Source organism: Calliopsis andreniformis, chromosome 4 (assembly GCF_051401765.1).
Source record: "Calliopsis andreniformis isolate RMS-2024a chromosome 4, iyCalAndr_principal, whole genome shotgun sequence".
In the NCBI taxonomy this organism is placed as follows: domain Eukaryota; kingdom Metazoa; phylum Arthropoda; class Insecta; order Hymenoptera; family Andrenidae; genus Calliopsis; species Calliopsis andreniformis.
The window spans coordinates 537,743-553,272 of record NC_135065.1 but is presented as its reverse complement, the minus strand read 5'-3'; the positions used below and the strand labels follow the sequence as shown (position 1 = coordinate 553,272).

General features: G+C 41.4%; 2 protein-coding genes across 2 annotated transcripts; one reads left to right on the top strand and one right to left on the bottom strand.

The window, feature by feature from the left end:
• Positions 1–2,667: 2,667 nt before the first annotated feature.
• LOC143178268 (uncharacterized) lies at positions 2,668–4,132 on the bottom strand. Its single transcript, XM_076376806.1, has 7 exons — positions 4,038–4,132; positions 3,907–4,004; positions 3,703–3,845; positions 3,170–3,646; positions 3,113–3,124; positions 2,825–2,892; positions 2,668–2,728 (listed from the first exon to the last, which is right to left on the bottom strand). Exons 1-7 carry the CDS (start codon positions 4,130–4,132, stop codon positions 2,668–2,670), a joined length of 954 nt encoding a protein of 317 aa, XP_076232921.1.
• A 4,144-nt stretch (positions 4,133–8,276) lies between these two features.
• On the top strand, positions 8,277–11,823 carry LOC143178263 (uncharacterized). The gene is made up of 5 exons (XM_076376797.1): positions 8,277–9,536; positions 9,602–9,700; positions 9,773–10,252; positions 10,294–10,724; positions 10,773–11,823. The coding sequence occupies exons 1-5, from the start codon at positions 8,277–8,279 to the stop codon at positions 11,821–11,823; spliced, it is 3,321 nt and encodes a 1,106-aa protein (XP_076232912.1).
• The last annotated feature ends 3,707 nt before the right edge of the window (positions 11,824–15,530 follow it).

Sequence of the window (15,530 nt, the reverse complement as noted above, 5' to 3'; positions counted from 1 at the left end):
CCTTTACTTTAATTAGTATTACCTTACCTACATTCTATAATATTAGTTAATAAAGCGTTAGACTTAGTTTTATAATAAAGAATGAATTTAACATTAGAAATTAGTGTGTATATGCAACAATTATTAGTGTGTATATGCAAACAAACAAAAACGTATTCTTCTCTTAAATTTTTAGCAGTCTTATCTTTACATAAATCGAGGTACTTTTGTTTCGAATTCAAAATAATCATCTTCTTTTATGAAACTAAAAATATCAATAATTGTTCATTATACAAAAACTATATTTTTAAACTAAACTTTTTTTACTTTAAGATTAAAAAAAAAAACAAAGAACATAATTTAACTTTAAACAAACAAAAACGTCATTTCTCTCTTAAACTTCGTTTAGTAAAAAAATTACCAAAACAAAGTTACTATGTTATTTCTCTGCTTTTTGTAACATCTATAAATCTTTTAAAGTAATATAATGATCTTTTAACAACCAATTAATAATTAAAGTTCAGTAGAGGAATATTAAGGGAGTACGGTAGTCACGTGACTTTTCGAGATTACCAGATCGGTATCTGCTATTACAACTTTCGTTACAGGAATAGTATTACCCACAGACACGTGGCTGCCTGATGAATGCAAGATGGAGCCATTCTATGATTTTGAATTCGGGATGCAGCTTAAAAAATTTTTCCCTCTACTGCACAGACTACTATACGAGCTATGTGTACGTGAACTCGACGCTTCGCGACCGACTTCGGACATTTGCGGAAAGTAGAGAGAGTGCGAATATGAGTCTTACTCTCTCACTCTTGAAACGCCATATTCAACTGGTCAAATCCCTGCAAGAGGCACGAGCCACGCGCGATGTTTCCGATTGTTGAGATAATTTCAGTGATTCAATATAGCACTGAATCGTTTGAATGTAGTGATATTTATTAAATGACACAATGAACAACAACCGTTCGCTATTACGCCGCTAAGCCGCGGGCTTACTGTTCGGTCGAGCCCGCAGATTTCGAAAAACCCGTACGCGAAGGCTTTCTTCCTGTCGCACGGTCTACACGACCACCAGGAGTCGGCCCTATCGAAATTTCGCGTTCAAACCGAGCTATTCCGAGTCAACCGGGAAAAAAATTGGGGAAGACTACGTAGGAAGACTACCTACGACCCAGTCGGCGTCACGTACAATAAGAAGGCCGAGATCGCTGCGTGCGGCAGGATTGCTGCGTTCGCTCGTGTCACGCGACCTCGCGACCAATAATTATTGGCGCCGTTTGAATAACAATCGTTGATGGGTAGGGACTCCTTGAGTTCCCCTGGAACTCTTCTTGCGGCGAGAATCCAAGACGCAGTATTAGACGCTGTACTTCCGGGATCCGCTGCCATCATCTGCCCACGAGATGGCTCCCGTAGCAATGTCCCTGCGCCTCTCCGGTAAGAACTTCTCCCCGGAACGCGGGGCGAGGTGGGCAACCTCGCGCGCGTCGCTGGTTCTCATCCATCGGCGCGTCCTCATATAACCGTGGTGCAGCCCTCCCATCGTGTGTCCTCCCTGAGTTGGCTCGATGGGCCACGACAGCTTCCCAATCGCCGGGTGGAGTGACTCTGGAGCGGTGGGTACCCTGGCCGCTCCCCAATTGCGAAGATCCGCCACAAGAGGCCGTGTTGATGGCTCCGTTATTGTCTCGCAACCTGTTTCCTGCCAATGCTCGCATCTAGGCCACCGAGATAACCATGCTAGCTTGAGCGTAATAGATATTAGTAATGAGTAATAGATATTAATAAGATTAGTTAATAGAGATATTAGTAACGCGTTAGATTCCCGATGGTGCGCTCTAAAAGCCTCTCTTGCCCCGGGGAGAGTTCGGCTTTGTGACTGGCACTCGTGCCACGCATCTACAGCATCTACGTACCTTTTTTATATTATTCAGTAACTCTTGTCGTGGCGATACAACTCATCTGTATCTAGTATTGTCCTCCTTATTTCGTATTTTGGTCAGCTCACAAATGTCGAAGGGCATTGTTTCCACCGGCAACTAGGCCGAGTCACTAAAAGTTCTAAAGTAGTTAATAAAAATACAATCCATCTTTGATACGTAAGAACTATATGTACTTATATGTCATAACTTTCATAGTATTATTATACACCTGTAGATCGATGGAGATCTGTTTAAAAAGTAGATCGCAAAAGTAATCTTGACCAGTTTTTCCAAAGTAAAATTTTTTTCTGTGTATTGTAAAAAATGTGAAAAGAACTCAGCTGTTCTATTGAAAAATAATATTGAAGTTCTAATCAATTTTGAACTCAGTTTAAGTTTTCTGACAGCCTGTACTTATAGAAACCAGAAAATTACAGTTATAAAATACAGTTATACAGTCATAAAATCTGTGATAAAAATTTAAGCGTAGCGAAAACGATTTCTAATAAAATCTTGGATGAAAAATGTCTTCGTTTTATGTAGCTACATTGACTCCGACTATTTGATACTCCCATCAGAGAAATTTGCCGATCGCAAAGAGTTAAATATGTCTGGGCAAATAGAAATATCATGCGCGATTTGTGCCGTCTGTCGGCAACTTGGATAGTATTTCAAGAGCGAGAGAGTAAGGTTTACTTTATATTCGCGTTCTCTTTTGCCTTTCCGAATCTGTCCGAACTGGCCCGAAGCGACGAGCTCATGTACATGCAACTCCTAAGGTGGTGAGTGCAGTGGAGGAGGAAATTTTCAATAACTCGCTTCCCCAATTTGGGTATCACAGATTCTGATAACACATCGGCAGTCTTTCAAATTAGACGCCACTTGGTTCGCAAAAGCCTAACTAAATTTGTCACATTTTTTGCTTTGTTTTATGGATAACCCAGCCAAAAGCAGTACTGTGGTATGGTTTTACGGCCTGACACTTTTCGTCCTTATATGAGAACATTATGAACTGGGAAAGGGTTCATTCGATAGAAAAAAGTACAACGCAGCGCAGTCAACTCGCGATTTCGTTCAAAACACTCTCTAAATTACATAAAAATGCTTAAATTTCTATAGCTGTCAATGGTAGATTTTTGCTCTACTTTATAACACTCGTATTACTAAATATCAGCAGAATTTCGTTAAATCTAGTTGTAAACCCCTGTTTTTGCCTAATTTTGTTCGTAATGTTGCTGCTCTGACATATTTGATCGTACATTCTTAAGCTTCAAAAATAAAAGCTTTGAAGTCTTTTCTCCTTCAAGTCTATTTCGATGCGGTGTATAAATAAGCTTAGCACTACTAAACATTTGCTCGCTCGGGACACTCGTTGATGGTGTGACTAAATCATGCCTCGCTATAGGAAAAAGAAGCCCGTACTTCTGTTTGTTCATCTTCCACCATGTTAGAGGGTCAACGATATTTGCCACGCGTTTTTCCGCTAAATATTCTGTAATAGTTTTTCGGATTAAGAGATGAGCAGGATTTTGGTAACTGTAACTATTGAGTGGAATTTCATCTTCTCCTTCACTGTCACTCGAATCCATTAGTAAAGTCATCTTGTCCATCAAAGATACACTTTTGTTTACGGAATCTCTATTATTATTTGCATTCAATCTAACACGCTTCGCATTCGGACAACGTGAGCTTGAAGGTGTGTCTGTCTGACTGTCTTCAAGCAAATCCATAATATGCTGTGATACGCACTTTAGTCGACGTACTTTTAAGAAATTTGATCAACGAAGGTTGCCGTGACAAACAATATTTCATTTTCTAAAACTGAAAATTTTCTAATGAGTTCCTCTTTCAACACGGCTGTTGTGTCACCAATGTGTTCATCAGATAAATCAAGATCATTAAGAACGGTTTCCAAAGTGGCGATTAAGGGAATCACTGACGATGTAGAAACATTGGCCGCACTTAATTCTTTGGTTATTTCTTCAAACACTCCTACTTAGTAAACCGATAAGTGTTTCAATGATCATCCATTCTTCGGAAATCAATTGGGAAGTTTCATTATTTGTGGGCGCGTAAAGACAGAGGTTCTTTAAGCTGCAAAATTCGTTCTAACATATAAAAGGTGGCTCTTGTATAATCTTAAGGGGTGTTTGATTAAGTCTCTTCTGTAAAGTTCTGAGCTCGTCTTGAGCAGTATTCGAATAGTGAAAATGTGTTCCCATCTTTTTGCATTTATTTATTGCAACCGCGACAGTTTCTTAAGCTTTCAGCTTTTCTTTTAACACGTTTTGAATCTTGTGTGACGCACAGTCGATGTGTTAAACGTTTAATAAGGAAACACCTTTTTTCATGTTTGTGCCTGCATCCCGAACTACATATTTCACCTTTTCCTTAGAGGATTTCCCATAACGACAATATTCCTTCAAGTTTATGGGCAATACTTTCTCCGGTATAGCAGCTCCCATTGAACACATCTACCTTTAACACTATCATTTTTTTTCGAATTGTTCTGTAATCCCACGCCAAGTTAGCCTTAGTAGCGAAACCCCAGAACAAGAATTGGACCAGATGTCACTAGTAAATGCCAGTTTTTCAAAAGACTTCAGCAATTCAAGGACTTCCTGAGTCACTTTGTCATATAATTCATCACATATAAAAGAAATGAAATACTGACGAGGCTTTAAATAATAGGATGAACATAGGTGCTTCAGAAATCTTACTGTTTAAAAAGCGATAATATAACGAGAACTTTATCTCGTTCGCGAAAACCGTTGTATGTTGATCTACGTGACCAACCGAAGGTCGCCTTTGGTTGTAGACTCAGTGTCATTCATAACAAACACGGTGAATTTGAAGGACTCGTTTTTAGATAATTACAGTTGAATTCGAACAGGTGAACGACCTGTGTCAGCTGTTCGAATTTCAGGCCCGACGTCGAGTGGGAACGTCGAGCCTGAAAGAGAGAGAGAGAAAGTTGTCGAATATTGGAAAAAGATAAAGTATGATAAGCGAGCGCCGCGTAGCGGCATTTCGAGACTACTTCGAATAGAGCTTCTTGGTTTCTCCAACAAGCTCGAAGTACTCGAAGAGCAGAATCCTCACTGACTGAACGATTTTTTCTTGCGGTTTGATCTATTCGTCTGTTCGGCTAACACGTATTATACGTGTGACAGACGAATCAGCTTGTAAAAAAGAGATTTCTTTGGCGATTGATTGCACTCTTGGAATCGGTGATTTTCACGATTCTCTGAGGTTGCTTTTCGTCAGAAGAACATCGAGCCCACTACTCAGGAGCATTGGTTGACGGATACATCCAGACAGAGTAAACGTAAGTGCTTATCACCTCTACGTTACTCGCGCTTTACTACCCGTTTAGTAGCAACCCTCGTTTGACGAATAGATGCACACGGTGCGGTGAACGGCGTCGTGGAGCCTCTGGCCGTCACCAGCCTCTGAGCCTAGCACCAGCTAGAGATAGTGCATCTCACAGCTCGCGAATCTCTGCTCCCGCAGTGATTCACACGAAGCAAACCTTTTTATAAAGTGCATAAGATGTAGAGGAAACCTCTTCTCTGTGCATTCGCCTGTCGACGATACCTTTAATTGTAAAGGAAAGTCGATTATACAAGTTCACTGCATTACCTTCGCGTTACAGGCAAGGTATCGCTATCCCCTCCACATAGGCTTGTTGTCACAGCCTGGAGTCGGGAATCTTCGGTACAGCTTGATTTACACTCTCGCTTACCGCCGCGGTTCCGCCGCTATTTTCTTTTCCAGACGCCAGCGTCGCTGACCGGCTTCTACAGGACCAGGGTCCCCTCCACCGACAGCCACCGCAGCCTGCCACGGACGAGGAGCCCACCCCGCCCCGACGTAACAAAAAAAAAAGTACGAAATAAAAGTTGTAAATAAGTCCTTGTCAGGGCCGACTCAAATTTGATTACGTGTGTTCGTTTCTTTCAAAACCCTCAATCTCACCTTATCCGGAACCTAGTTAGATCCCTTATTATAAGCGATTCTAACATACGTATTGGTTAAAACTAATTTTAAAGAAAATAATGCAAAATTGAAGAAACGGTTATACTTTGATGTAAAAGTAAAATTTAGTTATAAATGGTCAATCAATTTATGAGGAAAATATTTATGCAGATACATGTTTTAAAAGTATACTGTAAGCCAATTTCGAAAAAATAGTTTTGAGTTAAACGCGTTGAACGTTTTAGGTGGCTCATTCCTCGCCATCTCGATCACTTTTGTATTTCAATATTAGAGATTTTGATGATATTAAAATATATTGTAGACCATGTGCAATGTTTAGGGGCAAGGGCAGGGGCAGTTTAGGTTTACGTTTAGGTTTCGGTAGTAATTATTTATATTAGGAGCAAATTCACCGATTTTAATAACTCTGAAATGTATTGTCAAGGACATCATTTTGAGTAACTTTTTCCTGTACATATTGCCGCCACTCGACTTTAATTTCCGAGATATTCATGAAAATATATTTTAAATATTGTTAATCTGTGATGTTCTACAGTTCAATGTTTACGTGCAGGTCGTATACAGAGTGTTCGGCTACAGGTGGGAGAAATTGAAGATGCGATTCTAGAGGTCAAAATAAGATGAAAATCAAAAATGACGAGTTGGTGTTTAGGGCTTGGTTAATTATTTATAAGCAATTAAGAATGTGGTAAAATCTGCCTGTGATCAGGCAAACTGTCCTACAATATTGATCGCATCGGGTACGTGGTGAATGACAGCTGATCGAATTGTAGTGGTGATCATTGCCATTGAAATAACGAATGACTTACCTCATAGAGAGACAGCAAAATTTGACGATACTTGTATCGGCTAGATGATTTTGCGACACGCTTTGTAGAAAATTGAAGAGCATTGTTGAATAATAATAAACCTGCCTACTCCCAACAATCCATAAGGCAAATCGAAACATTCCCTATGAGATTTTGGAATAGAAAGGATTAATTTGTTCATCTTCCCACTCGTTTTCTGTCCAATCCACACGCACTAGAAGTGTAGAAGAAAATTATAGGAAGTTTACTCGAATATTTCGGAAGAATCACACATAAAAACACACGTAAATTTCGTATTGGTGACACTCATATTCTTATATTCGAATTTCGAATATTCATAACTACAAAAAGTAGTTAGACAATACGGTTATTCACGTATCTCACGCTCGATGGGAACGTCTTCTCTCGGCATTCGTCTTCACACGTCGCGTCATTGTCACGACGTTCTTCTTTTATCGAAAATCGAAATCCAGTCGGCCGGCGCATCGTTTCGTGTTCCAGAAAGAATCGGAACACGTGTCGTTTGTAACCGCTGTATGCACATTGTAACATCATATTTGTTTAAAGTTCAACTTTGTCTTATCAAAATGTGCGTCTAGCTGTTTTGATTCTTTCGAACGAGACGAATTTTGTATCTTTAATTGCTTTGGAGATATAAATTCAAACGTAAATGCAGTGGTAAAAATCGGGAAAAATAAACTTTGTAACAAGTGTAGGCAATTTGGAGAGTGAAGTAAGGGTGCAAGTGGCCGAGGCATGGGCGCAAGGTCGACCTGATGAGACCGGGGTAGAGTTTATGGTGCAGACGTGACCCGTGGCGATTTTTAGGAGTTTTAAGAATCGCGTTTAACTAAATTGTCAATGGACATTGACGCACCTTAAAACTCCATCCTGCAGGCCAGATGGGGAAAACCCAGGCAGCGGCCGAGAGCTCGGGCGAGTGCACCCCACGGTCTCCACGTTCCCTTACTCCGCTGACTTCTGAAAGCGGGTGATTTTTCCCAAATATTCCGCTGATCGGATGTAGTGGGGAAAACAACCACTTAGGAATAGACTTAAGAGAGGCAGCGTGCCAGCGGAGAGTCTGTTTGAGAGAATCAAGTGAATAGCAACGTGCACGATCCGCGTGCTGGTCAAAGTCCACGAGTGACAGGTCGATCGCAGTTCGATCGGAATCACGAACTCTGAATAAACTGTTATTGTTATCTGATAACCGTTCATTTTTCTAATAAAACCCCGCTCGTCCTTCCTACAAATTCAGAAGTGGGATTGAAAACGGAAAACGAACGGACGTGTTAGTGGAATCTTAAACAAAAGGAAAAAAAAAGAAATTCGTGAATAGTGACGGGCAAACGGTGTACAGTGTTGAAACCGTTGTGGTGAAGCTGCTTTGTGGTTTGTTGTTTTTGGATATTGTGACCAACGTGAATTGTGTAAGAGGAAGAGGACGACGTGTAATTGGCACGAACTGAATCGAACTTGGAATCTTAACACGTTGGTGGGGAAAAGAAAAAAAAAAAAGAGGAAAATTTTTTTTCTTTCTCTGTCTTTTTGCAACATGGCCACCACAATGGCTTATACCGTGGCCGAATTGAAGGAGTTTTTAAGGGCTCGAGACTTATCTTCAGCAGGAACTAAGGCTGAATTAATAAATCGTTTGGAGCAGTTCGACGAAAATATTTGGGAAAATATCACCGAAGAAGGAAGGGTAGCCAGAGAAGCTGCGCGAACCAGTCACTTGGACGACCCGCGGATAACGGAAGCAGGTCAAGCTGCGTATGGTGAAGAAACGCAGAGGAGGGAATCAGAACAACGTATCCGTAGAGACAAGGCGAGATGGGACACCATGCTCAATGAACAGATGCAGAGAGAATTGGACCTACTGAGGAGGAAAAACATGGTGATGCAAAGGGAAATCATGAGGAATGAGCAGATGCGGACGAGAAGTTTTTCAGCTAGTCCAGACATTCCAGGAGATGCGGAGCGAGTCAGAGGACCAACTGGACTATCCCCGACGATGAGTATTCGAGCGATCGGTGATTTATTATCCGATTTTGATGGTCGCGACAATACGTTCTGGAAATGGGAACAGCAAGTGAACCTTTTTCGTACAACGTATCATTTGGATGAGAATACCACGCGGGTGTTAATAAGTTCAAAATTGAAAGCGCGAGCCGCGAGTTGGTTTCATTCGAAGTCGGAGCATATCACCCTCCGAATAGACGATTTATTGAGGGAAATGAAGATCATGTTTGACCATCGACCAAGCAGACTGTCGCTTCGTAGGCAGTTTGAAAATAGAGTGTGGAACTCTGGCAAACTTTTTACGGACTATTTCCATGATAAAATAATGTTGGGAAATAGAGTACCAATTGCGGAGAGAGAATTGGTGGAATACATCATTGATGGAGTGACTGATCAACAGCTGCGGAACCAAGCACGCATCATGCGGATCAAAACGACAGCAGATTTATTAGAGTCGTTTGAGAATATCAAATTGGACCCGAAGAGAATGAATAAGCGGGATTTTAAGGAGAAGAAGGAGACGAAATTTGACCGTATCCAGCAGCAGAGGACATTAGTGGCGAAACCCCCTAAAAAAGAAGTGCGATGTTTTAATTGTTCCGAAATGGGACATATTTCGACAAGTTGTCAAAAACCGAAAAGGCAACAGGGAGGCTGTTTCGAGTGTGGATCGATGCTACATCGAATAGCGGGGTGCCCGCGACGAACAGCGAGTCAATCAGGCGAGAGCAACATGGCGAGGGAAACCACCACGACTAGGAGAGAACTCTCAGCGGCAACGTCGGCGAATATGGTACAACCAGCCACACTCAACGCACCGTACATGGTTTCAATAAGTTACGCTATAGCTGATAATAGAGACAAAATTGTAAGTACACGCTATGCGCAATGTTGGACTCCGGATCCCCGATTAGTCTAATTAAAAATTGTTTTGTTCCTTTGGACGCGCGAACACAGGTGTGTGAGACCGGGCCAGAATTTTGCGGTATTAATGGATCGCCGTTAAAGATATAAGGTAGATTTTATCAGGATGTTGAAATTGAGGGCATCTCAATTAAATTAAATTTTTATATTGTACCAGATAATACTATGGCATTTATGGCGATACTCGGACGGGATTTTTCGTCACATCCATTAATTAAAATTACGTGGGATGGGAAATTAGTGATTACAAGGAAAACACCGGAATTGATAACCGATGAATTAGATTGCGCGATCAAACAAATTATGAATATAGAATATATTAGTGGCTTGAGTACAGAACAAGAAAAATTACAGATCAATCCAAAAATCGGGCCGGAGAAGAAAGAAAGAATTAGGAATATGTATGTGTGTGATTACCTAAAAATTAAAGAAACCAGTACAATGGAAATAGATTTCGAAATGAAGATCGCGTTAAAGCATAATCAGCCGGTTAGTTTTAGACCGAGGAGATTATCTTTTGCGGACAAGCAAAAACTGCAGGCCATTTTGGATTACCTGTTAGAGAGAGAGGGATTATCCGTCCGAGTGAGTCACCGTATGGCAGTCCGATAGTTTTAGTACGTAAGAAGAATGGCGAGACACGTCTATGTATTGATTATAGAGAGTTAAATAAAATTACTGTGAAAGATAACTTCCCGAGTCAGCTGATAGACGATAATATTGACCAATTAAAAGAGGAAAAATTCTTTACGACGCTTGATCTAAAAGATGGGTATTACAATGTACGAATGGCGCGAGAGGCAATTCAGTTTACAGGCTTTGTAACCCCTTTGGGGCAATACGAATATTTATATTGTCCGTTTGGGCTAACGAATGCACCCAAGGTATTTCACCGATTCATTCGTAAAGTTTTCTCCAACTTAATTAGAACGGGAAAGATGTTACCATTTTTTGACGATTTTTTTATTGCAACGGAGACTCTGAAAGAACATCTTGAAATTCTGCAGGAAATATTTCGAGCCGCGGGTCAGCATCATTTTACATTTAGATTGGACTAGTGTTTCTTTGCACAAAACGAGATAGATTATCTGGGATATCACATTAGTGTGGACGGGATACGACCAAGTGATAATAATATTGCATCAGTTATCAATTACCCGATACCGCGGAATGCGAAGGAAGTCCTTTGGTTTGTGGCCCTAGCGAGTTATTTTAGACGGTTCATCCCGCAATTTTCAATGATTGGAAAAACATTGTATGATCTCATTAAAAAAGAGGTGAAATTTAAATTCAGAGAGGAGGAAAGTAAGGCATTTGAAACCTTAAAGAAACAATTGTCCACTAAACCGATCCTAACAATTTATTCTCCGAAGGCAGAAACAGAATTGCATTGCGATGCGAGCGTGTCAGGGTTCAGTGCAATTCTTTTACAGAAACAAAGCGATGGTAATTTTAGACCAATATCATACTTTAGTCAACGGACAACACCCGCCGAATCAAAATATCATAGTTTCGAGTTAGAATGTCTTGCGGTGGTATATGCAGTTAAGCGTTTCCATGTATACTTAGGCGGAATTTTTTTAAAAATCATGACAGATTGCGATAGTTTCCGTTTAACGTTAAGCAAGCAGAATATAAACCCCCGAATCTCACGTTGGGCAATGTTCTTGCAGGACTATGATTTTGAGATACAGTATAGACCAGGTAAAAGAATGAGCCATGTTGATGCTCTCAGTAGATGCCATAGCATACTAGCAATAGAAGGAAATACTTTTGAGCAAACATTGTCAATATGTCAGGATAAAGATGACGAGATACGTAAAATACGCGATAAATTGCAAAAGACCGAAATGAAGTTTTTCGAATTGTGTAATGGATTAGTGTACCGAAAGGACAAAATGAAGAAACTGCTATTTTACGTACTACACTCAATGGAAAATAATGTAATCCGTACTTGTCACAACGATCTGGAACATGTTGGTTTGGATGAGGTAGTAGACAATATCATGAAAGTGTATTGGTTCCCTAAATTACGCGAGAAGGTCAAAGATTATATAGCGAACTGTTTACGATGTATTGAATTCTCTCCACCTAGTGGGAAACAACCGGGGTATCTGCATAATATACTTGAAAAGATCCGAATTAATGTTACTTAATATTTATACGATTACGTAAGTGTGGTGTAAATAAGTGTATGAATAAGAGTGTGTTTATTTTTTTTGCGTACTATAATTGATGACTGATTCGTAATCGACCTAAGTTTAGCCGGGACGGCTAAAATGTCAGGATGGCCGAACTGTAGGCAATTTGGAGAGCGAAGTAAGGGTGCAAGTGGCCGAGGCATGGGCGCAAGGTCGACCCGATGAGACCGGGGTAGAGTTTGTGGTGCAGACGTGACCCGCGGCGATTTTTAGGAGTTTTAAGAATCGCGTTTAACTAAATTGTCAATGGACATTGACGCACCTTAACACGTTGACTGCCACGCGCGCTTACAGTGAAATCCCCGTTAGGCCACGCGTACCGCTATACGGAGCGTATTCCGATATTTAAAAAATGCGAATCGTTTATTGTCCCGAGAACAGCTCCCCACCCCGTTTGTTTGCATGGTATGATGCTCGGTCATTTATTTTCGCTACTTCGCACTTGTTTCTTATTTCGGTATTGTATAGGATCAGTTTGACTCTTTGTCGAGTAACGAGCGGTATAACTGAAAATCTCTACCCTAATAATTCGTTGAAATGTCGAAAAGGAAAAGGGAAAACTTATTTGTTCGAGAGTTAAATTGCAGTGAACAAGAAAGCTCTTACGAGGTTTACACGAATTCAAATAGCAGCGATGAGGAAGAAATCAGATTTCCTAGAAATAGAAATGTAAATAGAATTGCATCATCTGATTCCGATTCGGATATTGATGAGTGCAATGGTAGTGATACTGAGTGTAATGAAGATTCCATTGATGAGATTTTACAAGAATTGATCATTGATGAAGACAGGAGGACTGATGATACCGAGGAAAATACAATTCAATTTGGCGAATGGAATGAATTTAGTGGTCGGCAGAAGTCATTTTCTTTTTCCGAGACGGGCGGCCTCATTAGACAATTACCAGGTGATGTTCATCCATATGATGTGTTTGCGCTGTTCGTCGATGACGAAATAATAGACTTACTGGTATCAGAAACAAATAGATACGCGGAACAAAAGCTAAATAAATCTGACCTACCACCGTGTTCACGGATGCATAAGTGGAAACCCACTAATCCCGAAGAAATAAAAAAATTCTTGGGACTGATTTTATATATGGGAGTTGTAAAAGTAAACCCCATTGCCAATTATTGGTCGAAAAGCCCACTATATAATTTTCAATTACCGCGTACTATAATGTCACGAAATAGATTTGAGTTACTATTGAGTAACTTTCATTTTGCCAATAATGAGTCCATTGCCCGTAACGATCGACTTGGAAAAATACGTCCACTTTTCGACAAACTGGAGGGAAAGTATCAGGAAATATTCACGCCTGGAGAACATATTGTTATTGATGAAACGTTGATTCCATGGCGCGGAAGACTCATTTTCAGACAATATATACCAAACAAAGCGCACAAGTACGGAATCAAATTATTTAAATTATGCTCAGACACGGGGTATACATGGGCGATGAAAATTTACTCTGGTAAATCGGCTGATGGTATTAGAGAAACGGGATTGGCACATAATGTATGTCTTGAGCTTGCAGAAAAACTTTTCCACCAAGGACGCACATTGTATATTGATAATTTTTACACCAGTTATGAGTTAGCAATATCATGCCTAAACCGCAAAACCCATGTCGTGGGAACACTTAGGAATAACAAAAAATTCCTTCCAAAAGATATTCTTCATTGCAAACTGAGAAAAGGAGAGATGGTATCCAAAGAAGATGATAACGGGATTGTGGTACTCAAATGGAGAGATACAAGGGACGTAAGAATTTTATCCACAAAACACGCTCCTATCATGGTCCCAATTGCAAAAAAAAATCGTAGCATTCGGACTATTTCTCCAAGTGAACAGATACCTGCAACACTCAAACCACTAGCTGTTGTCGAATATAATACAGGAAAGTGTGGCATAGATTATTCCGACCAAATGGTTTCCTATGCCACTACAATTAGAAAAGGAATCAAGTGGTACCGAAAGCTTGGCATTCAATTGCTTCTGGGAATTTCTGTTGTAAACGCCTTGACGGTTTACAAAACTGCAACGAAGAAAGATGTAAATATTAGAAGATTTAGGGAAATATTAGCTTCAAAATTATTTGGGTTGTCTGATAGCACAACAAGTCCATGTTCTCGTCGAAGACAGCACCATATCGCCGTTCGAAAAAGTGATTCCGGAGGAAGCATTAGACGCGCATGCAAACAGTGTTATGCAGATAAAAGTCGTCAAATGGGCAGATCAAGAACACGAGATAATGTAAAGAAAACAACAACTTATTGTCCAAGTTGTCCCAACCAACCCCAGCTTTGTATAGAATGTTTCAAAGCTTGGCATTCTCCATAATTTTCTTAATAAACCATTTTCAATTAAATTCATATTTATAAATATAGTTTATATTAAATAATATTCAATAGATTTGTTACTTATTCTGCGAAATATCTTTCCAAACACATACGAATGATCTGCGCAAATAGTCAAATAAGCGTCACCCCAATACGGGTGACGCGGCCCGATCCGAAACTTGACTGTCACCCGAATACGGGTGACGCGGCAGTCAACGTGTTAAAACTCCATCCTGCAGGCCAGATGGGGAAAACCCAGGCAGCGGCCGAGAGCTCGGGCGAGTGCACCCCACGGTCTCCACTTTCCCTTACTCCGCTGACTTCTGAAAGCGGGTGATTTTTCCCAAATATTCCGCTGATCGGATGTAGTGGGGGAAAACAACCACTTAGGAATAGACTTAAGAGAGGCAGGGTGCCAGCAGAGAGTCTGTCTGAGAGAATTAAGTGAATAGCAATGTGCACGATCCGCGTGCTGGTCAAAGTCCACGAGTGACAGGTCGATCGCAGTTCGATCGGAATCACGAACTCTGAATAAACTGTTATTGTTATCTGATAACTGTTCATTTTTCTAATAAAACCCCGCTCGTCCTTCCTACACAAGAAAGAGGGAGACCGCGAACTCCCCACTCGAGACCGCCTCAGGCGGACGTAGTTCAAACCGCGGTCGTGAGGCGGCCACCGCGGAATCTCGCGATCCCGCGAGTGAAACCGCGACACCGCGGAAATATAAAGCGGGCAAACTGTACCGGGAGACAGCATTCCAGCCATCGAGCGTGCATACAGCGAGCGAGCACCGTGATAGGGCACAAGCTGGTTCTTTCTTTTGTAACCGACTGTCCTCAGTCCTCCAACGGACCCTTGGAGGTGGTGTCTAACCGCTCCTTGTGGTAATAACCGTGATCCTTGACGGGAGAGTTCTCTCTTTGCGTCACCAACCTTGGGTCTCTGTGTCTCACTCGTGGCGTAGCCCAGTAGACACAGGCAAGGGACCCCTCGGCCAAGATCAACGGGTGGCGTAGCCGCCGTAACCTGTAGCGCCACTCACAGACTCTGATCCCGATGATCCTACTCTCCTACGTACTGTAAATCCCGAGTGGAGCAGCGGCTCCCAACAACCGCCGACACCGCCGTTGGGACATACTTTCCCCCACCGCACACCGAAGGGAGCAGCGGCTCCCAACCGACAGCGACCGTCTAACCGGGGAGCTATGACTCTCGATCCGACCGACTAAGCGGGGAGCGCGACTCCCCACCCGACCGCGTAGAAGGAGCAACGCACCTACACCGTGTTACTAACGAGAGGCATCCGGCCTCACGTCG